Source organism: Aythya fuligula, chromosome 3, assembly GCF_009819795.1.
Source record: "Aythya fuligula isolate bAytFul2 chromosome 3, bAytFul2.pri, whole genome shotgun sequence".
NCBI classification, from domain to species: Eukaryota; Metazoa; Chordata; class Aves; order Anseriformes; family Anatidae; genus Aythya; species Aythya fuligula.
The window spans coordinates 3,012,613-3,035,791 of record NC_045561.1 but is presented as its reverse complement, the minus strand read 5'-3'; the positions used below and the strand labels follow the sequence as shown (position 1 = coordinate 3,035,791).

At 41.0% G+C, this 23,179-nt stretch overlaps 1 protein-coding gene across 3 annotated transcripts in view; it reads right to left on the bottom strand.

The window, feature by feature from the left end:
* The window catches only part of VRK2 (VRK serine/threonine kinase 2), a 46,697-nt gene that overhangs the window by 3,347 nt on the left and 20,171 nt on the right, over nt 1-23,179 (bottom strand). For 2 of the 3 annotated variants that reach the window (XM_032184849.1, XM_032184851.1), the window contains exons 7-12: nt 20,223-20,355; nt 10,427-10,547; nt 7,285-7,343; nt 4,836-5,014; nt 648-821; nt 148-318 (exon numbers count right to left, since the gene is read on the bottom strand). In XM_032184849.1, coding sequence (XP_032040740.1) covers nt 148-318; nt 648-821; nt 4,836-5,014; nt 7,285-7,343; nt 10,427-10,547; nt 20,223-20,355 — 837 coding nt within the window. The remainder of the gene's footprint in view (nt 1-147; nt 319-647; nt 822-4,835; nt 5,015-7,284; nt 7,344-10,426; nt 10,548-20,222; nt 20,356-23,179) is intronic. The other variant, XM_032184850.1, reaches the window with a different exon arrangement.

Sequence of the window (23,179 nt, the reverse complement as noted above, 5' to 3'; positions counted from 1 at the left end):
GGCAAACATCAAGTTTGCATACACTTAGTTTCGGGTTTGTGTGTGCTGCTGGTTTTGTTTCTTTGTTTTTTAAACTCTATTTTAATAAAGCTCAACCTTCTTTCTCCACATGCCACACCTCTTCAAAGGTAAAACCAAAAAACTCACCTTTTCTGGGTCAGGCTCCTGAATTGTGCTGTTCAATTTAATTGGCTTCTCCTCAGCCTGGAATTGCCTGCGTGGAGCTTGGGGCCTGCTTGGATAGTTGGAGTCTTCCTCTTTCATCTTGATTTGCTTCTTTTGCACTGGTTTCCGTGAAGGCTTTGGTAGGTGAACCTGCTGATGGACAGACAGTAATTTTGTATGCTGAAAAAAAAAATCAGCAGGATTTACCATTTTTACAGGTACCACTCTGATATTTGAAGGTTGGAAACAGGTAAGGATAGCGTCTTGACTGCACTTACTACCTGGGCTACATAAGAAGCTTCCAAATGCTTCAAATAATACAAGCCATTAAGCATATGCCAGCTTCTGCTGGTCTGGGACTTAATGCTTGGCTTTTCTCAAGCACTCTTTTCCTCTGCCCTTCCCAGGAGCTGGACACTGAGCTAACAGCACACGAACTCCCAGAAGATACCATGCATTTACAGCCATGCCAAAATCCTCACCTGCTGAGGCTCTGGTTGGGGAAGCATTCGGTGTAAGTTACTTGGCTTTTCTTCATCTGGGAGTCGTCTGCCTGTTACCGCAGTACAGGCCTTGTTTGGGCGCATGTATTCGTTCCCTTCCATCTTTTTTTGCTTCTGTTGAACTGGTTTTGGCACAGGCTTTGGTAAGCAAACCTGTTGATGAACAGACAGCAATTTTGTTTATTAAAAATATCTCCGTATTTTAAAAAGAAAACCGTTCTAACTTCACTTCAGTCCTGAGAACACAGAATGAGAATAAGCTTATATCTTTCTCAGAAGAATTGTTTTCAGCATTTTAGTTATCAATAAATGTCTTTTCCAAGCAGTACAAAGTTAGAGCTATGCTGTATTTTGGGAAGTACAAAATAAACTTGAGCTATACATTTCAAAATATTCATTAATAACCTTTATTGGGAATGAGGCCAATAAGTCACTGTTTGTATTATTAAGTAGAGCTGAATGCATTTCATATCACTGGATTGAGTCAAATGCAAAACTGTCTAAAAGATAATCAATAAGTCTTTTGGCCCAGGTAATCTAATTTAAGAGTGAAGTCTTATATTCTACAGTCTTCTGAAATGTAATTGGGAATACACGGTAAATAGTTGCTTGAGTTAATGCAAGTTTTTCATAGTGCTGCTCTAAGCACTGGGTATCAAATGATGTCTGTTTTTGGCTTTTGTAACTTGGAAGACAAATGTAGCCAAAACACAGGCTGTATGCCACATGCCTTTGGTACTTCTGGCACGCTAATAACTCTGTAACTGTAATGTTTGCATATGGTCCTGTGTGCAGCAGCTGTATCTCAATATAGCAGCTAGAAAAGAAATAATAGGCTTCTTTTTCTTACTGCAAATTAAATACATATAGGAGATAGAAATTGCACAACCCAAATAGCATTGAAAGTGCCAGTAGGCACTTCATAGAGCTGAATCCAAAAAACCTTTTGAGAAAAAAATCCATAGTTCTATTCTGTGAAAATTATTAATGTTTAGAAACAGAAAGGTGTATCTGTTCTGAATGCCAACTCAAGCTAGTTTCAGTCAGTCTACCTCAGCACATAACACTGTCCAGAGCCCTGAGAAAGGGAATTACATAGGCAAGGCTCAGAGCCACACTGACAGTTAGCTGGGTTTGGGTGCCCAAGCTGTTTTCCCTGCATCGTGGCATCATACTACATCGTGTAAGAACTGCTGATCTTGTTGACAGCTAACCCTGCTATCTCTACAACATACACATACTTTAAATTACAAAATCGCTTTCAAAAGAGGACTTATAGCACTTCTTAATATTTATTGTATGCTTAAAAATTACCATCATCCATTACTAGTAAAGTGACAAGTCAGTATTGTAATTATTTTTTTTAATATGAAATTTACGGGATCTAGCAACTAGTCAGCTGGCCTTACCATACTTCATTTGGCCCTGATCCTAGCACTTTCACTGTAGGTGAGAAAGCTGAGAATATTTATCCAGTGCCAAAAACTGTGGTAAGGAAGTTTGAGAATTAACCTAATTAATATTTTATCATCTTTTTGATATGTAACTGAAATAAAGTGCTAGTATGTGGCCACTGTTACACCTTTTATGTCACTCTAAGACAAATTTGATGTACTATACAGGAGCTACATCTTAAAATTCAATTCTGTAGCAAGTCCTCACATCACCTTCAAGGAAAGCTGGTGTTACAGGATCTTCTTGCTGGTACTTACGGGTGTTTACTGGTCCTCAAAAGGGGATTAACCTAAGATCACCTCTTTCCTGCACCAAACAGGTACAAGCGGAATCAGACAGGTTGTCTACAGTCTGATTCTGCTCATAAGCAAGAAGTGAGGAGCCAGGGGTTGGTTTGTAGCAACTCCCCCTATTTTTAGGTTGCCTTTTTAATAGGAGGAATATCTGGTGAAAAAAAAGGAGAGGTGGAAAGAGAATGCAGAAGTGTGAGATGAAAGGAGTCAGAACTGGAATAACTGCAGACAGCGTCACAAGGAGCTGCAGTGGGAAGTGCCCGCCTGCCATCGAACACTGTCAGGACTGTAGCACCAAAGTGCACCAGGCCTTGAATACTCTCCAAAGTCAATAGCTACAGATTGAATATTGGATTTTCTCAAAATAGCAATAAATTTAGAGAAAGTTCAGTTACCTGCTCTCTCTACTCGTATTTAAGTGCCCTTTAAGTCCTTTGAATAACCCTAAAAATTTCCTTTCTACAGCTGTTTTGCAGTGACTGTTAGGGGAAGCTTTTCCATGTAAGCAGCACAGCTGGCTGAAGAAACATACTCGAGGAAAAAGAATAGGTGGTCACTGGAACAGCACCAGAATTCTTATTATTCCAAAAAGTACAACAGTCAACATAAAAAGTTCTCTGAAAATGTGATGATAGGTGTAAAGATCTAGCAATATGCAGACTCTCTCCCAAGTCTTGCTGGCCACAAGAAACAATTCTGCTTAAGCCTACAGCACCAGAGTGCCAGGAAGTGACACTCCACAGTCGTGGATTTTTCAGTAGGGTTGTGCACTTGCAAACAGTACGTGCTACAGCAGCTTTTACAGTCCAGAGGTTTTATCTTTTATGCCACCATGCTGAACAAGTCTTAGACCAGGCAATGAGAAGAAAACAGTTTTACTATCCAGTATCCAGCCCTAAGGAATCAAAGATATGTGCACCAGAGATCCAACCAGATCCACTGGAGATCAGTTATCAGATACCTGATATTTCAATTAACTTCAGAAAACAGTACAAACTGGAGAAAAAAAAATCATCTCAAATTAGTGAGGACAACATGGTCACCATCATAGCAAGGGAAATTCTGTCATGGAAATAGCTTTTGGTTTCGTTAAAAGACAAAAGTGGTAAAAACAGAAAAGTCAATAAAATTGCTAAAATAAGTATCTGTAATTACCAAGATCAAAACCCAGTGCCTTTTTATTAAACATGAACTTTTGTCCTGCCTTCCGTAATACGTAAATAGTGCTGACAATTGGTTTGTGAGGCACTTGCTACAATAAAATGTAATTGTATCATGAGAGAAAGGTGACAATCAGGAGATCATGAAAAAATTACATATTCTCACTGGTGGTTAATTAGCCATGCAAAACCCCCTCAAACAGATATTCTCTTCTATTAGGAATGATTACTATGCAGGCCTACAGATGTCAATACCACAGTCATTCAAATACTTCTTTCCCTACTAATTGAAGGTTGTAAAGCTCTGGTGCCAAGGTTTTGCTTCCAAAGAGCTAATTTATGACTAGAAGGATATTTTATGTCTTCAGTTGCAGCAGCTACAAAACTCAGCAAATCAGAACCATCTGTGCACTGATACTTGAATCACCATTCATCTCGCAGCCTATCAGTCACATTAGTTTGCATCCTGCATTCTTGGCTCACGTATACTTGTGATGGTCCAAAGTTCACCAGAAATATTAAAAATGAATGGTACCCTGACCCTGCCTTATTGCACACGCATCGGAGACAGAAATGGGGCTTTTGCATACGGGTAGTTTCAAGGCAGAGGTATGCCGGGACTGACATTTCACAGCAAGTCCAGTAAGACTGCTAATTACCTCAATCTCCACTTATTCAAACACGGTGTTAGTAACCATGTAGCTTCAGACTTAAAGGTACAAAAGGAAAACATAACACGATAGCTGTCAGTTTTCAAATTCCACGTTAGTGTATCACTGCATACCAACAACGCAGTTAAATCCCAGAATAATACCTCCTTCACATTAGTGGCTGCAGGAGTATAAAAGCAAATGACAAAGAACAGCTTGAAAGTAAGAAAATGAATTAAATGCTTTCACTAATAAAGGTAACTTTGCTTTTAATCTGGAAAGAAGGAAAAAACTGGCATTCAGGCTTTTCTTCAAGATGTTGGTGAACAAAGTCCTTGACTTCCCCATTATCCTGAAAGTAAATCATTCTCCACAGACCTACTACTTTGAAGTGAGAGGCCGTAGGTCAAAAGGACTCATGACAGTTCTTCCTCCTTAAGGGTTGACATCCCACTTTTTAGCAAAGCCAGGGGAAACAGGAATTAACAAACACGATGTATTTAAGGCAAAAAGAAATGCTGTGTCAGTCTCATTTTGCAATATTAAACTACTTCCTCTTCTACAAAAGAAAAGGCAACAATTTCGGAAATAATCCCAGAACTCTCTTACTTTTGACGCTTCAGCAGTACGATTTCGTCTGCATCCTGCAGTGGAAAATTCCAGAGGGCCATCGTAGCGAGTTCCACTTGACTCTAATCCATCCAGCAAGATTTTCTTGAGCACTTCATACTTCGGCTTTTCATCATAAGCTAAGTCATAAACACATGCCAAGAACTTGGATAGTTCACCTGTGGAGTGTATTTTAAATGTAAATTTCACTTGGTGTAGACCTAGAACTTCAAAAGAATTTAATTCCAAAATGGATGCCAATCCTATGCTGCCAAACAAGATGACAAAATTTCAGCTGAAGACAACACTCAAAACAGAGCTGACAGTATCTTGTCTTTACAAGATGAGAAAAGGAAAAGATAGACTTGGATAAACAAGCTAACCCTTAAGTGCTATCTCTTGTTATGCATATGCAGTAATTTGTGTGGTACTGAAAGTTATCCAAACATAATTAATCAAAACACTTCATTGACAAATACTGGACAGTTCTGTATAAAACAGAAGCAGTTTCTATATGAAGGATCGTAATACCACTTTAAATATTAAATACTCTCAACAACTCTGTTTTAATCTGCATAGATATTATTCTTAGAATACTTTGGAGAATAGGAGAATTTTGTTTTTACTTCTAATACTCTGACAAATAGTGGTTTTGTTTACATACTAATACAGTCTAACAGCAGCATTATTTTGTTATCACTATTGAGTGGTTCTAGAAACAAGGAAACCACTGAATGTGCAGAAATAATGCTATTAGGAAAACATGGGGGGGGTGTGGGGTGTGCGGGTTGTCAAACTTTTATTTCAGTTGAAGACCCAAGTGTATCCTAAAACTGAAGTGCTTCACCAGATATTAGCATCTGGTAAAATCCCAGAAGTAAACATTTACTAAATATGTATGTACATCGTGAATATATTTTATGTAATGTGCCCTGCATTCCAATCATTCAAATACAGAAATGTTATGAAAATAAGTAAATAAACCTAAATAGATCCTGACCTTTGAAGGAAATGTGCTGTTTTCCCTAAACAAAAAGGGGTTTTCCCTGGACTACTTGTGTATTTCACTGAAGAGACATACAAGACAAACCATGCCTTCATTTGCTTTTTCAAACTCAAAATACTACGCGATAAAACTTTTGTAGACAGTTCCTTCTGCTGTAGGACAGGTACTGGTTCCTGACACCCTGGATTTCATGTGGCTGAGATCTTCTAAGTCACTCTATCGCATGCATCACAGATGAGATTGATTATGATTTTTGCACTGCCACTCACGAGGGCTGAAAATTTAGCCCGCAGTGCCTGTATTATCTGCTTAGTACTTGCTTATGGGACAATGCACGAAAGCAGCAACAGAAGTTCCTGCAATAAAAGCATTAAGTATCCTTAATCACTAAGTATCATTAAGCATCAAGAATCATTTATTGTAGAGTGACCAGCGTTCAACTCATCCAGAAATTTACTTTTTGTCCCTGCAGTAAACAAGCCTTCAGGTTAAAAATGCTTAAAGTATAATAAGCTTGTACATGAAGGGCACGATCCACTTCCACTGAAGTCAGAATTGTTAGTCCAATTAAATTACACCCTAAATTAATGAGCCTGACATACAATCTAACAGTGAGTATTACATAACCACCCTGTTATCAGCTAAATACAGATACAGCAGGCTGAATTCTTATGCTGGACATACATGGATCCACAGAACTTCCACTGTAGTGCCAGATTTTACACAAACAGGATAAAGGAAAACTGCTCCAAACGCCTCCATTCACGAATTACATATATTTTGTACTATTTGTTATCTTAATACCCTATTTAATACAGAACATATCTTTGAGCATTGTAGAGATTTCTTTACTAATTCCCTCGTCCCTCAGCTTTTAATGCTCGTTATCAAACCTTGTATTCCTGGATTTGGCAAGGGACATATCCGAACCTCGTAAAAAGTTGCTAATAGTGGAAACCTCACCCTGGTCTCTTCCATGTGCAGGAAAGAAGTCACAGCTACCTTCTCCTCCGAATTGAACTAGCTCAGCAAGTAAACACAGGAAGACAGAGGAAAGAGAGGGAAGCTTAGTGGAGGAGAGTAAGGATGTGGACAGGACATCAAAGGACTTTGGGAGCAAAAAAGGAAAGGAGAAGCTGAGCCCCGAGTTTGATTTCTAGGTTAGACAGAACTGAGCTGCACGATAGGAAAGTCAGGTGCTACTGACTCGGATACTCTCAGTTTGTCCCCAGATCAGAGACTGGTAGCACTGCGTGACTCATCTGAACACATCTGCCTAAAGGTGCAAAGCATAGCAATGAAGTTTAATAATTGAAATTCAAGAGTTGGTTAAATTTCTGTTACTTTTATTTTTCTTCTGCTTCTCCCAAATAGAGTAAGACATTTAAGTCTTTTTTGTAACAGACTGAAAAGCTATATGGTAGACACTGTAAGCACACTTACTACAGCTGCTTCCAGAAGAATTCCATTCCATCACTGAATCTGGGAGCTCATCCATAAGTCTGAAACAACATGAGAGTGCAACAATTTAATGTGGTTTTGGAGCAGGTGATTCTTCATTTGGGATTTAGGTAGACAGCAAGTCTCAATTCCAAAGGGAGTGGACCTCCAGGATAGCTAATGATTCACAGTTCTGCTTTTAAAACAAGATCTCCCCTTACCAGCTATATTTTTAACTCTTTAGAGACTGCTGATTTCAGCAAGACCTGGCCTGCAGCTACGACTGCACTTTTAACATTAAGTTTTCCTTCATAGATGTTTTAAGCTTTCTAGAGAGAGAAAATAAATTCTTTTGAGCTGAAATAGCTTGTTCTGATTTCAGCTTAATGATTAATATTTGTGTTTTGAAATTTAAGAAGCAGTTCTGGTCTGCCTAGTAGTAATTTAACATCAGATTCTTTCTGCCATATAGGCTCACTGGCAGCTGGGTGATGGCTGTCAAAATTACAAGCAGGCAAGGCAGGGACAGAGAGAGGGAGAGGGAGGATAAACCTCTGTGAGTCCTGTGCAAATAAATAAAATTAAAATAAAATAAAATAAAATAAAATAAAATAAAATAAAATAAAATAAAATAAAATAAAATAAAATAAAATAAAATAAAATAAAATAAAATAAAATAAAATAAAATAAAATAAAATGCAGGGGCATAGATCTAATTCCTATCCAAAAACAGAGATAGCAAAGAGAATTGGAGCTCAGAATGAATCACACCCTAAAAGATAGGTGAAGTAATACCAGCTCTTATCTTTGAGCAGGCACGCACCCCAATTTCCTAGCACCTGGAGGAGCCTGCAAATACACCAGCCCTCTTGCTCTGAGTGAAATCTATTAGTGCAGCCTAGCTGCTGATGCTGTTAAAGGATCCTTTGTTTTGTTTTGTTTTAAGGAGTCATAAAGGTCCACCAACAAGGAACAGGATACGTTCTGAAATGCATAAATTGGGGTACATAGGCTAATAATCTTCAGTTCCATAATCTGGTCAGCCAGGCGTTTCAAATTAATTGGTTTGGCATGCAACAGCTTCCCTGAGACCCGAACTTCAGCCAAGCTCTGCCAACACACCCCTGAAGGATGGAATCCACCAGGCACGCCTTGGTCTGAGACCTGCTTCTGTGGTAACGAAGGGATGCTGCCAAGGTCAGGCCTGTGAGTCCCACCCCGTGAAGCTATCTCTGTAGGCTTGGCATTTTGTAGCAAACAGAAAGAGGAATGGGATTATTTAATGTACAGCTCCTTGGAATGCACATCTCCACACTGCAGTCACTTTGTTTTCCTATGCAATAAACACAAGTAATCTCAAGGAAAAAATTACACAGTTCATTAAAAAAGTACTTTAGTTCCTTTTCTTATTCTTAAGACCTTGCACTCCTGACAATCTTTCAAACCAGGATCCAAGGCTAGATGGACCTTTAGTCTCACCAGGAGCTGTTCTTTAATACCAGAAGGAGGTTTTTCAATTTGGGGGAATTATATATTTAAATGTACACATTTTCCTTTTATTTAGCTTAAATTCTAATTCAAATGGAGACTCCCCTCCAATTGTGGCACGAACATTTCTGATCTCAAGTACACCAGCAGTCCTTAAATACCCTCATACCCATGCACAGCGGCCTCATCACCCCAGGTACTGGCAGCAAAGACTTAAGAGCCTGTTAGGAAGGGATGAGACCACCAGTGGACAGCAGAATTTGAGGTCCTGCTCTGACTCCTGCTTTCCAAATGCATCACCCTTCCAGGCCTAGACCCCGTCTTCATCCCAATCACACAGACTCACAGCAAAGGGCTGGTGTGCTCAGAAGTGATCTGCCTGTGCTGGTCACGTACTTAGAAGTGACCAGGTAAACACCTACACAGTGATGACTATTTCCAGCCTTTAAAAACAGCACAGGCACTCAGAAATAGGTAAGTTAAAGGGGAACATTACCTGATACCAAGGAACTTGATTCATTAAACTAAAAGGATGTTACTGCTAAATCTAATCTATCATTTTCTGTACATTTCCTCCTAAGAACGTTTGCCTGGCATCCTGAGAATGCAAGCAATTGAAGGGTTAATTGCACAGGAAGAATTAGCGAAGCAGCTTGATTGATTAAATTGATTTAACATTGAATTGTATAAGTGTTACCTTGCAGGGGGTTGTGTAATGATCAGAAGTTCTAAAGGAGAAATATTAAACATAACATACGATGTCAACATTTACAGATGCAATCTGTATTATCCACAGTCTGCAGGCTAACCTTTTTCTCTGTTGAGAGCTGATGCCACACTGAATTTGCAGATTGATTTCTGTGGATCAGCTATCCCTATTGTGTACCTCTGTTGTGACTTGCCCTACTTAAAAGTTTGCTGCCTTCTCCAATTGTGATGTTACATTTATGGATAACTACTCTTCTGTATAGCCTTCTACAGGCAATGCTGTACCACATACAATTAACTCTCTCAAGTCCCGACTGTGAAAGCAGTGAAAGAAAACACTAATACACTCTGTTGCTTTAGTAAGCTCTAACGAGTCATGCTGGGAAAAAGAAAAGATTTTAAGCAAATTCTTTAGTATTTTGGTATTTAAATGTTTGTAACATCAGTAGGCTTGTATAACATTAAAAACCTACACAAAAACATCTAAAAACCAGGTATCAAATAGCAAGTTAAATATATTCAATACACATCTGAAAGAAAACTTCCAAGAGACTTTTGTACCACAGTCTCTACAAAGCACCCAAGAACTTCAGCGGAAACCTACAACATCCTTCCGCATGTGCAGTAAGGCACGCACTTGTTCACAGATGTGTGCTTTAAAAAGAGCATTGAAAAAATACCTGGCAGACAAAATGACTGAACTCTGCAGCTGAGTTTCGTATCTCCGCAGCAGTACAACGTAAAAATGTGCGAGAGGGTCTACATGCACATGGAGTTCACGTCTTTAACTGCTTCTTACACCTCCCTGTTCAGGAAAATTGTTTTAGCTCTCTTGTAAGGTGATACTCTACAGGATGTAAATTGTCCTTTTCAGACCTGTTTTAAGTGATGAGGATGTTGTAGGGCTCTGGGGTGGTACATGCGTGTGTACGTGTGGGTTTAGTTTTACTTTGTTTTCGCAGTCTGGACAGCCACGGGGTCCTTCAGGTTCTGCTCCCAGGGTAGTTTCCCACATAACCATTGCAGCATGCAGTAGCCAAGGATTTCAAGGTCACCTCGTCTGGATGGGGCTAAAACAGAAAGGGGGAGGAAAAAAAAAAAAAAGATGAATAATAAGAACCTCTTCTTAGGAAACAGAAAAGACGTTGATTGAACTACTGTCGATGAAATATGAAAAAGCCAAATGGGCAAAGTGTTTTGTTTGTTCAGCTGTATTAGGCCTAAAACGCCCAGGCTTTTGGCCACAGTCCACAGACAGGCAGTGACTTGTTGCTGTTGAAGTAAGGGTCACTTTCCTCACCTCCTCCAACTTCATCCTTCCTCAGTCTGGCCTGTCACATGGACTTGATCCCCATGGCCTCTGACATGATCCAGACAGCCCATAACTGAGTACCAACACTTTCTCAAAGAGCCAAGCAGTAAAACAAAGAAATAAATGTCTGCTGCTAAATTGCTAACACATGTTCCAGGAAGTCCATGGGGTCCACATTGGTCATGCAGGGACCCCGTGAGTGCAGACTAAACACTGATGGCCTTTCCTGTTCTCCTACAGAGCTATTTGAACTTGGAAGATATGACAAAACTGCCATCTAGTGTACGTTTACACACCAAAGTTGTCTGCTTACAAGTACTGTGAACTGTTTGTTTAGAGAGAGCTGTAGCCCAGGCTCAAATACACTTATGGTTTAGCAAGTCCTGGGTAAACTTGCCACTACCTGTTTCTAAAAAGGAAGATATTTCAGGAAGAACTTACTCTCACCCCGCACACCCCAAACACATCTATTAACTACAGAATAAAAATATAGTAGATATAATTCAATCAAAAATTAGCCCCATCCACAAACATCTCCTGTGCAGAAAAATAAGTAACTGAAGTTAATCTATATATTGACTTTTCCAAGGGAAAGGGAAAAAAATGTGATACTAACACATTTGCTGTTGCTTACTGCTAGTCAGAGGAAGCCAAACTTGAAAAATTTGAACAAGGAGGATTTTTTGCAATGTTTCTGTACACATCTGACTTACAGCCTATGGTTTGCAGGACAAGACAACACGGAACCTGCAAAAACACAAACTGTTTATCAAGACTAAAGACAGACAGATGTAGAAGTTAAATTTATGCTTTTCCAAAATGAGTTTGAACTTTCCAGGAATGAAAGAAGATTTCAGATTTGCTCCACACTTCTTGCCTAGAGTAAAGACTGGTAGTTGAGCACAGCGCTGCTAATCCAGTTGTAAACAGGTATCATATTTTATGGGCCTTCATTAAATAAATTCCAGAAAGTCACTCAGCAAACTTATCTTTTAATTTAAAAAGTCATCTGCTAAAAGCTATGGTGCCAACACATCATAACTGTTTCTTGTTACCGTACACGCATTATTGTGAAAGCAGAAGATAAGTTCTCATGCATTCTCTATCTGAACTGCTATTAGACCATGGGATTATTAAAGGCCCTTCAATCTAACAGAATGCTACACTGTCCCTCGGGGGTCGTTTATTTTCTGCACTAGATTCAACAATGTCCTAATGCAAGACTTGGCTCTCGTATTAAAATAAAAACGCAATCTCTACCACTTGCTGTTCTGTAGTGATTTCTTCCGCCATAAATCTCCTGTTAACCGTGGAACAAGTCCATTCATACACATGTGTTCACAACTCCTTTTTCCATTATGGCAATTCCAGATTAGAACCATATAAGCTAGCATTTTTGATTGCAGATCCTCTAATTTTCACTCGGTGCTTTTCTGGCACCTGCTTGCGTAAGATGGGCTACGTAAAGTGGCCTTCTGAGAAAAACTGTCAGAATTACAATAGGACACTGCTGTCCACTGAGGGACTAATTGATATAAATCTGTAAATAATGCTAAGTCAATTAGGCTTCAGGAGCTAACCTAAGGTTTTCTGACAAAGCAGTCCCCAGAGAATAAAGTTTACTTCCCAGTCAGAGTTTGGCCACGACTAATTGCCGTCTTCCTCCCATCCAGATCTTCCAGCCCTTCCCCAGATAATGCTAGAGCAAAGCGACCACCAACGGGGAGATGGGTGCAAGTAAACCTTCGCCAATACGTTCCTAAAGCCACGGCACTCAGCTGAAAAAAATACACACACACGTGTAACTGAGCCATACATCACTCGAAAATAAAAGGGGAAATGTTTTACAGAGAGATGGTAAATTCCCGTATCACTTTATCTCCCAGGTCACTGCAAGTGTTACTGCATAAAGACTTTTACATGTGTTTTTCATAGATCCACATGAAAATGTCAGCATTTGATTGCTTGGTTGTACAAGCTTATTCTTTCTCTCTGCTTCTTTCCCAGCTCAGTACTAGAGATGCTAACTTCCTCAACTTTTTAAATCATTTTGATTCTAGTTATAAAAAAAAAAAAGGTATTCAAACAGCTAATTTTAATGAACTAATATGATCTATAACCGATGGAATAATTAGATTTTCACCCAAATAAAGCACTGATCTATAAATTTCAACTATACGTTTACTTGAAAAACAAATCTGCTAATATAATTGGAGATTACAAGAACCCTTGGTAAACATCAACTGAGAGATGTGAATCTGGCTTCATTTTTAAATGCAAGAGCCAGGCAAAAATACAACAATTTTGCTTGATAACTTGGCACCATTACAAGAGCATATATTCAAAATTATATTTAAATCAAATTATGTTATTTCACTGTAGACTAAAAATCTGTAGTTTTTTCTTTCTGTATATATACTTGATTTCTGGTTTTCTATTAACTAAGATTTTTTATTATTATTATTTTAGTCTCATCTGAAATACTACTTAACAGGAACATGTTGGCAGTATTTTATTTCACAATATTTTATAGTTTAACTTTTTAATTTGAAGATTTAAGGCCAGATTCTGTCCTCACTCCTGCCAGAATAAATCAGGAACAACTCCACTGAAGTTAATGAATTAACAACCACGTCAATGAAATCAGAGTCAGGCCATAAAAAGTTTTATACACACTACAAACATATACTCAACATGCAGGCACAGGGCTGAACAATAACTCAGAATAACGTAACTGAAGCAATTCACCCTGAGAAGAAAATATATTGTGTATCTTCGTATGCTGGATTTGGCAGCTATCTGAGCCCTAATATAAATTCAGATTACTATTTCAAAATAGAACATAAATGATACCACAGCAGCCACGCTATGCTCTCAGTGCTACACTGCTCCCAAAAAACTCATCTTAAACCCATGTAAAATGGGAGTTTTCCTCCATGCCCCTTATTTAGATAACTTTGTCAAGCCTTTTGTAGAGATCTAGGAGGCTAATGAGCAGAAAATGAAATGTTTTTTCTATTACTTTAATTAGCACTGTTACATTTTACTTTCACCATTACTGTTTCTTTAGATTGGGAGCTTTTCGTAAAAAGGATCGTTTTAGTTGCTTGCATTGTGTCTGCATGCAGTGGAATCTCCAATTCCCACTGGCATTACAGCACACAAATTCATATTAAATCACAAACAAATATAACTTATAGCAGAGCCATTAATCCAAATGCCCATAAAGGAAAGGAGCATTAACATGACCATGGAGAAATGTAATTATGTTAAAAAATGTCTCATCATAACGTTTTAATAAATGAACTGCGCGTGGTACCATTTATTTATTTTTTTAACTTGACGGTGAGAAGATAAAAACGGACAAACACAAGATTTGCCAAAAATCAGTTCCAGTATGAGTGGCAGGTGGAAGGAGGAGCCCAGAAGACGTAATACCGAGGTAACGCTTCCCCAGCATCCCGGCCAGTCTCGCGGAGTTCGTTGCAGCAGTACAGTGAATTACTGAATTGAGTGGATAGCTACAGGAAAAAGGTTAGGTAAATACAGTAAAAGAAAGAAGTTAAATGAGTTTTTATGCCTGCAGGCCATTCTATAGGGAGCGAGCCAGCGGGGGCCGGGAGCAGTCCCTCCTTGCCTCATGTTCAGTTCTGCACCGTCAGCTTGGCGCTTTGTTCAAGCACTCCCCGACAGCAACCACCACCATGCAACGCTGGAAAGAAAAATAAATCCAGTGCAAACACAGCGCTGCCACAATTGGACTACAACCCTTCCAGATAACTCAACCTGGGGCATGGCAATGAGCAACTTCCTCTGTGCCTTTGGTCCCTGTCCCAAACCCGAATCCCGCAGCTACACGCTCAGCTGCTTGGATGGCTGACCGGCACGAAGCGTGCTGCAGCGCTGGCAGGAGCTCCTGAAGCTCTTGGCCCACCATGGGTGGTCAGAGGGGCCAAAATCAGCCTGGCAGTCCTGAGGGTTCGCGTCCTCTTGTAGCTGGAGCACAGCTGGCCAGCAGCCCCGGCCTCGGGATGCTTAACTCGCCTCGGGAGCCACGGATGCAGCAACACGCCTGCTCTGCCCTGCCGCGTCTGAGCTCACGAGCACAGGACCTCACTGCAGAGCCTCCTAGCTCCTCGTGCACTGCTGGTGTCCGTAATGCTCTGCTGCAGCTGCAAGAAGAGAGCGTGGGCAGGATCCTCCTCTACACACAGGCAGGGAGCGGATTAAAAAGTAGGACTGGTGAGATGGGAGGTGCTGAAGAGGGCTGGGGTCCTGACTCAGGGATTTAGAAGTTTACGTAGTGGGAAGATGTTGGGAACTTCACCATCAGGTCTGAGAGGGAGACAAAATGCTGGTGGCAAGAGGTGGGCTACCTGGTCAGATGGAAGAGGTCCCAAGGCTGCACTAAGGAGAACGCATGGCAGGGGCTGGGGACGGGAAGCTTTACTCCTTCTTTACATCTGTGTGGAAAAAATATATCACACAAGTGAGGGGCTGGCAAGCAGCCGTGAGGTTCACTAACTATTTGAATTCCTGGTGTAGAGCATGAGAAACCCAAACTAAAGAAAACAGCCAATTCCAAGCCACGCTCATCAGCTGTGCTGGAAACAGTGATGCTCATCTTATTTTTGCTACTTCTGGCCATTCTTGGCAGGACAGATAAGCTTGCAGAGGTGGTTTCAAGAACCTATTCAATCTTTTCTCTTCTCCTTGCTAAAGCCTGACTCTTCTTTCACTTAGAATGACCTTCTGCTCCCTCTTCTGCTGCAGACACATTTCCAATCCAACATTCAGAAACTAAAACATCTTTTTATTTATTTTACACTGCAAAGTTTCACCCATTTTTCACCAGACCAGTTATATTTTCCTTTTATTTTTGGATTTACAGTTTGTCCTGCACACAGTCTTCAGGAAGCACATACCAAATTGCAGCAAATCAATAATTCATTTGACCGACAAAAAAATGCAGCAGGCTCCCTCTGACTCCTAACTGTACATGGACAGGCGCCAAATAAACCTCTTGATCCAGAGCCACTTAGAGCTGAAGTTCCCTAGAAGCCATGCAGGCTCAGAAAGAATTTGTTTCCAGGCAGAGGTGTTTATATTCCTGCACATCCTTCCTCACAAAATGAAGCCTGCAGGTATTCCAGTCATCCCTTGAATATAAAAGAAAAGTGAAAATGGACAAGCGCTGGGCTGTGTTAGTATCAACAGTTCTGCCAGACCAGTGGGAAAAGGAGAGCAAGAACCGCCGAGCTTGCTCCTCGCTCAGCCCGATGCCTGCACACCCCGAACAAACACAGCACACGAGCATCTGGGGGGACCTTGAGGCACGTGTGCTGCAATAACCCCATGTGAAGGGCACAAAGAACTGGCTAAAATGTGGCATCACAGATAGCTGCAGCTGCCTGCCCCGAGGCAGGACATGAAAATACACTGAGACACCTTTGTCTCAATGAGAGCCACTCAGAGAAAACGTATTTGCCAACCACCAAAGTAGCCCTTACTGAGGCAAACTTCTTCAGATGCTCTGCTTATCCTTAAGCCTGTCAGAAGGCACTCCTGCTGTCTGAAGCAGCTTTTGCTATTTTAGATGTCAGTATCAGTCCTGCAAGGATTTTGGTAGGCGCCCTACCCAACTCAAGAGATGGCAGAACTACTAATAGTTACTGTGAAACATTTGTTAAAAGGACGGGCAGAGTTATCCCGAAATCTACGGCAAACAGATATATGCAGGAGGGTATTCATAGACAGTTCATACTTTTATGCTCATCAATGATAGCAAATTAAAACTGGTCTTACACACTCAATGCACAGGACTAGAGTATTTAAAAAAAAAAACCTCAATATGTTAAGCGCAGTATATCTCCAGAGAAATTAGGTATTGACTGCATGCCTCAGTGAGTAGAAAATCTACAAAAATCCATAAGAGGCATTGATCCAAATATTACATTTTAACACTAACTATGTAACAATTTTTTAAATGTACATTGGGTGCAGATATAATTCTCTTTAATTATCAATCAACAAACAAAAATGTAATACTGTTTATACAGTATGGTCTTTAAAAATGAATACAATGAATACGCTAAAATACTGTGTGAAAACTAACAATGCAGTTGCACCGTAAGGAATTTGCATCAAGCTAAAAATGGTTTTAACCTAAAAAACCCTGTAGAATGATGCCTTATTTGGTGCCACTTACTGGCCACACGTTTGCGAAGAGACCCAGCCACTGAACACGGAGAGCTGATGGCGTGGGATGGCAAAGCCCCAGCCTGGGCCCTGGCCTGGCACAAAATGAACCATGGGTACGGGCAGGATGTAACCGAGGTCGCGGTGAACACCTGCAAACAGGTGCCCTGACACGGGGCATGTGTGAGCTGTGCAAAGCTTGCAACATGAAGGACGAGCCAGCACAAAGAGCCAGGACACGGCAGGGCAGCTGCTCCCAGCCTCTCCCAGCTCGTGGGACCCCTTCGGCTCCCACCCAGCCAGCAGCCCCAGCAGCCCACACCAAGCTGCCCTGGCTGCAGATGCAATTCACATCCCCCTCGACCCTCACTGGAGGCTGTCAGATGAGCACAGACCCAAAAGTGAAACTTTCTGGGTCTCGGTGGACTGCAAAACTTCTACAACCAACGAGCTCCACGGCGAGCTTGGGGAATAGACACGAATGCAGCTGGGTTAATCTCTCGATTCAGCCACGGAAACTCCAGTTTTGATTTAAATCAGTGGGAAGTGGTTGCATTTGATTGGCGTTATGCAAGGAGGTTATCATACTCAAGCATTGCCAAGAGGCACTTTTGTAGGCAACAAATTCATAATTTTAAGTTTCAGCATGTACCACAAATCCTTGTGTATATTCAGGTAGCTACTTTACCAGGAAAACCAGAGCAAGTCAAAATGTTCTCATTTGTCTAGCTCAATACAGAACTGGTACTGTATAGGGGTTTTGAGGTTTGAGACATATTTATGTTGCTACATAAACTCAGGAAAACGCCCCCTGGAAAGGATCTCATTTATATAAAATAACATTTAAAAAAATTTGAACTCTATTCCAAGAGCATTAAAATAAATAATATTCCATGCTGAAAATTTGGGTAACAAATTTGAATTAAGGTTGCCTACGTGGCTGTAGTTTGCCAACAGTGATGCAGTCTTCAAACACTTCAGAAGAGCACCTCGTCTCACTTTGTACTGGAGACTGTGCTGAGACTCAGTCACAAGTCAGGAGTACAGGAGATTGTTGAGAAGCCCTTACAAAACTGTTGGAAGATTTTTAGCATCCTAAAACATCTCTGCAACTCTGAAGCTCACAAGAGATGAGATGTGGGAAACCAGTCACTGTATTTTGCCATCTGGGCCCGTGTAATCTCTGACAGAAGTCACTGCAGATGCAGATTTTCCCCAGGATGTTGAGAGACCTGCTGCAAATGAGAAACTGGTAATTTGACCTTAATGGATTCAGGCTGTTACAAAGTCAGAGCTGAGGCATTCAACATGCACAGTTTGGATTCTCTGCAACATACCAGATCTGAAATTGTGTTCTGCAGGCTTTTCTGACAGGAACAACAGAAAAATCTGCAGATATTCTGTTTGCAGCTATTAGCAAGCATAAATTTTTCAAGTGTAAGATGGGGGAAACCCCCCTCCTGGCAGCTACTTTGCTGAATATTTTGTGTTCTGGAGTCCTTTAACTTGCAGCAATTTCACCATGGCTGTAGCTACTTGAGGGGGGAATCTAACCCCGCAGCTTACTAAAGAGAAAAGCTTAACTTACAGTTGAATGTGCACACTCTTTGTCTCCCACGTCTGTTAAATTTTCCTATTTTTTCAAATAAAAAGAATTACCTGGCTTATAATCATAGATTTCTCAACAGACACCTGTCTGCTAGACAAGCTAGCTACTGTAACCATCCGACTGCTGAATCCCAAAGTCTCCAGCCTCCACCTATTCTTCAGACAGTGCCCACATAAAACGCTAGCACCTAGCCACATCCCTCACTACCAGGACAATAAGCCACTGTCAGAACTCCAGAAAATGCACGGGATGCTTCGGTGGGCTACAAGAGGCTGGAACAGATGCCCTCTTCACCACTGAATGTTTTTTTGCAGGTGAAATCATGCAATTGTCTTAGCAGCAAATACTTGACAGTCTTATTTCATTTTTCCTAATGACCAGAGTTAAACGATTGCAGGTTTTAACAGCGCCGGCAAATTATCAAGACCCTCTACATTACATGGTCAATGGTCCTTTTAATAGAAAAAGCAATAATATACAGTTGTTTGTGCCAACTAAAACTCGTTAGAAAGTATTAGTTTAAGGTAACAGTTCAGCAGCTATTAACAAGCACAAATTTCTACAGTTATCACTTGTGACACTATGATCCGAGCCAAACTGGCAACAGCAAACCATTCCTTTTGTTTTAGAGGATCTTGGGGTGGAGAGGGGGGAGTAAGGGAAAGAAAAGTTAACAAAAACACTGTTTCATAGCAAGAGTCAAAGTTTTTCAATAATCACCATTTTTTCACTACCATAACATTAGAATTGACTTTTTGTCTTGCTGACATAGCAACTAAGAAAGTTGTGTTGCATTGACCATATTGATTGTGAACAATGCAGCCATCAGTGGGACTTTGCACCATATATTTTCGATATTGACCTCCCATTCCCTTTTCCATGGCTCTGTGGGTCTGCTATTGGATTTGGACTGCAGTGTAATAAACAGCTAAGGTTTAATTAATGGTAAATGAATACAAGACATAGGTTATGACTTTAACTAATTAGGGAATTGTTGAATTAAGTCTGCCTTGGAATGCAAGGCAGTACAATCAATATCCAATAAAAGGACTATGTATGTAATTTACCTGCAAATGTGTTTCCAATACCATCAAAGTGAGTTTAAATAAGTAAGATATATGAAAGGCTACTGGAAAAAGATTTCAAAAATTTAACACTTTATGGCTTCCGAGAAGGTTTCTCTCCTTGCAGAAGGAATGTCATCTTGAAATATCCTCTTATAACACAGATGGTGACACTCAGACACAGCTCTCCCTAAAGGACAGTGCAGACCTGAAAACGTTTTTCCTTGATAATACAGCATTAGCATGTGCTGCCTCTGCAGAGGACAGCGAACACAAACCAGTACTCCCAACGTGAACCAATTAAGTTCATCGGCAAGCTTTTCTTAGGGCATCTTGGTGCACCTTCCAGTAGCAAATGTGCAGTGGCCTTTGGGTTTTAGTCGTGCTGCCCCCTTCCCCAGCAGCACTGAAGAAGCGTTCGCAGGTACAAGAGGAGGTCACCACACAAGGGCCCAATCAACCTCACGCAATCCCCAGGACTACTTCTATTGTATACATCAGCTCTCACAGCCTGATTACTCATGCTGTAATCACTCCTCTGAAATACAAAAAAGAAACCTACCTACTCCCTTGTGGGCATCTATGCTGGTAAACTCTATTGTCCCATTATGGCCCTTCCTAGGATTTTCCTGATACTGTTTGTGGTTCCCATTGGGACAATATCTGTAGGAAAGTCCATAATCTGCAAGATAAACCTGGAAGACATGAACAGACAAATGAATAATGCTTTTGTCCTTTGAAAGTATAACCTTTATAATTAAGTCTTAAGAAACTGATAGGTTAAGGACAGCCTTAGATCTAAATTTTATTAAACCAAATGGTGCCTTAGGATAAAATATGTACAACTAGGGGCTATAACAGCTGCCCTCCCCATTTAAATCCTTCCACTACCATACTCTTATCTTATCCCAGAGTCGAGCACAATTTCAGTCTTTTTATTTTGTTCCTAAGCTCTCTGCTCTCCAGGTGGGCATCTAGACATCATAAAGCACAATATGCCTTTTATGTATCCTTGTGCTGCTTATGGGACCCCTTTCTCTCCTCACTTAAAACACGCTCACACACCCCTCCTCAGATCTCCCATCAGCTGAGACTGTACAACTCCATGTCAGCAGCACCACACGAGAGCCAGGAGCAGCGAGAGGCTGCAGCTCCCCAGCACGCAGGACGCCAGCGCTAGCAGGGCCCGTGGCCGCGGGCTGTACCCGACTGCGGTCTCCTCTTCTTGGATGTCACTGCCAGCAGCTTTGTGCTGGCAGCAGCTATCTAAACAGAGTGAGTACAATAAAACAAAGCAAAACAAACCAGCCTTGAAAGCAAACCTAGTAAATCACTCCTGAATTTAAACTAAACTTGAAGAAGGCACAGAGACAAACTTCACTCCAAGTTACTCTGAAGCAAATCCAGAGGTAAATCAGTGTACAAGTGTAAAAATAAGAGAGCCCTCACTGGGTATGAGGTAGCACACCAATGCATCCTGCCACACGTTCACCTTTCCATCCTGGCACAGGTGATTTTTTCCCAGGTGCTTGGCTATAGCTACCTAAATAGCTCTGCACTGGGAGATGCACTTCGACAGTCGTAGCACTTCACTGTGAAGGTATCAACTGACTTAAAACTTACAGCCACGCTCGCTTCTGTGGTGTTTGAAACTGAAAACTGAGCGGCTCAGGCGAGCTGAATTACAATTCCTGCTCCTCTGCTGCCTGTCAAGACAACCCCGAACAAGTCATGCGGCTCCTGTTTCTCTCTAAGCATAGCGCATCCGTGTCAGTTCTGCCACTTGCAGAATTTAGATTAAGGACACGTGTCCACTCTGTGAAGTTCAGATTAACATGTTCTACCCTCCAACGGGGGTGGACTTAATACATGCACATGGTCAATTACCGCAGCGCAGCTGACAAGCAGGAACTTGTTGAAAGCAGCTGGAATTTAATCACAATCTGTCCACCCCATAATACCCCATAGGTTATTTTCTCACTCTGTCGTTTTCACACTCCCACCTGGCCTTTGACCCCTTTCATTGACCAGTTCTCACATTAGGTAATTGCTTTAAAAAAAAAAAAAAAAAAAAAAAAAAGTTAAAATAAATATCCAAGTATGGTACTTTCACTGAAAAATAAAATAAAAATGTTACAGACTGCTGTTACACTGCCAATGGAACTGAGCTCTGGGGCAGAAGCAGAACCACCTGAAAGCACAGAGATCATTTCCACTAAATCAAGTTATAAAGAAAAACTTTTTCTTACTCTAATCTTCGTTTTTGTTCTCTTCAGCTAAAAGATAGTTTATCCTATAAAAGTCTACAATAAACTCCTCTGGCACTCACTTTTAATTTAATTACATCACTCCTGGTAGAGGAAAAACAAACAAACAAAAAACCCTCAAGAAAACACAACACGTTATTTTGTAGCACATTCTGTTGAATTACTGATTCCTGTTTGTGCTCCAGGCAGCTTCAAATCCTGGGATGGCTGGTCTCTTGGTTTTACTGTTTCTGCTGCAGGATCTGTGCTTATTTGGAGCGTGTAAGCTGGGATGCAGTGCTTGCTTCCTGCAGGTTGATGGCTTTTAAGATTACTGATGATGTTTTTCACTTGACAGACTATACAAACCGTGATACAAGATTAAAGACTGTATGCGTATTGAGAAAATCTGGGACAAGGCATAAACTTTGTTGGGTTCACCAATTTGATTTTCTCCTGCGTTTACTCTCCTGCATATTCCTGATGCTCTGGTACCTGTCCTAATTGAGCCCACAGCCCGTGTGAGAGAACTAATTTAAAGTACCATAAAGCCAAGTTTTGCAAGACTTCTGCCTCCTTTGTGGGCTGGGAAGGAGAGCAGGCCAGGAGACGTATTCTTCCCCGGCTACGTAGCACGTTTTGGATTTTGCTTGATTACCAATTGCTGGCATGTACAGCCGATCAGGTACAAGAGGATGAAATCCAGAGGGGGATTTGAACCTTTACAAAACCAGGCTATGCCTTAAATTCAAATGAGATTTTAACCATTAGAAGAAAACAGCCTAAGAAAAGCAGCCCTGACAGCTCTCTGCTGCTGCCTAGGCTGCGAACGCTACACAAGGTGACAGACAGCAGCCCAGCCTTGGTGCGCTGCAGGAGAGTAGCCACAAACACTTGCTAGTTAAACCTGAACCTAGTAATTAAGTTGCCAGGTCTCATCCTAGTAACTATATACCCTTGATCTGCTTTTCAGCAACAGATATACTTAAAAAATCCATCAGTAGTAGTATCAGCAGAGCAATTTTGAATTTCTACTGAAAAAAAAAACAACAACCCTAAAAGCAGGAAGTAGTTTTAGATTACCGTGTCTCGACTGAAGGAGGTAAGGCATGGAAACTAAGCAGCAATGACTTCTCGAAGCCCTGCACAGGCAACACCTGGGAGTGCAGCAGTTTGCTCCTGAAGCTGGGCAGGAGTGCCATGGCTCAGCGTGCTTCTGGCCGAGCCATGGAGCACTGCTCCAGCTCTCAGGCCAGAGTTTTTTCCATAATCA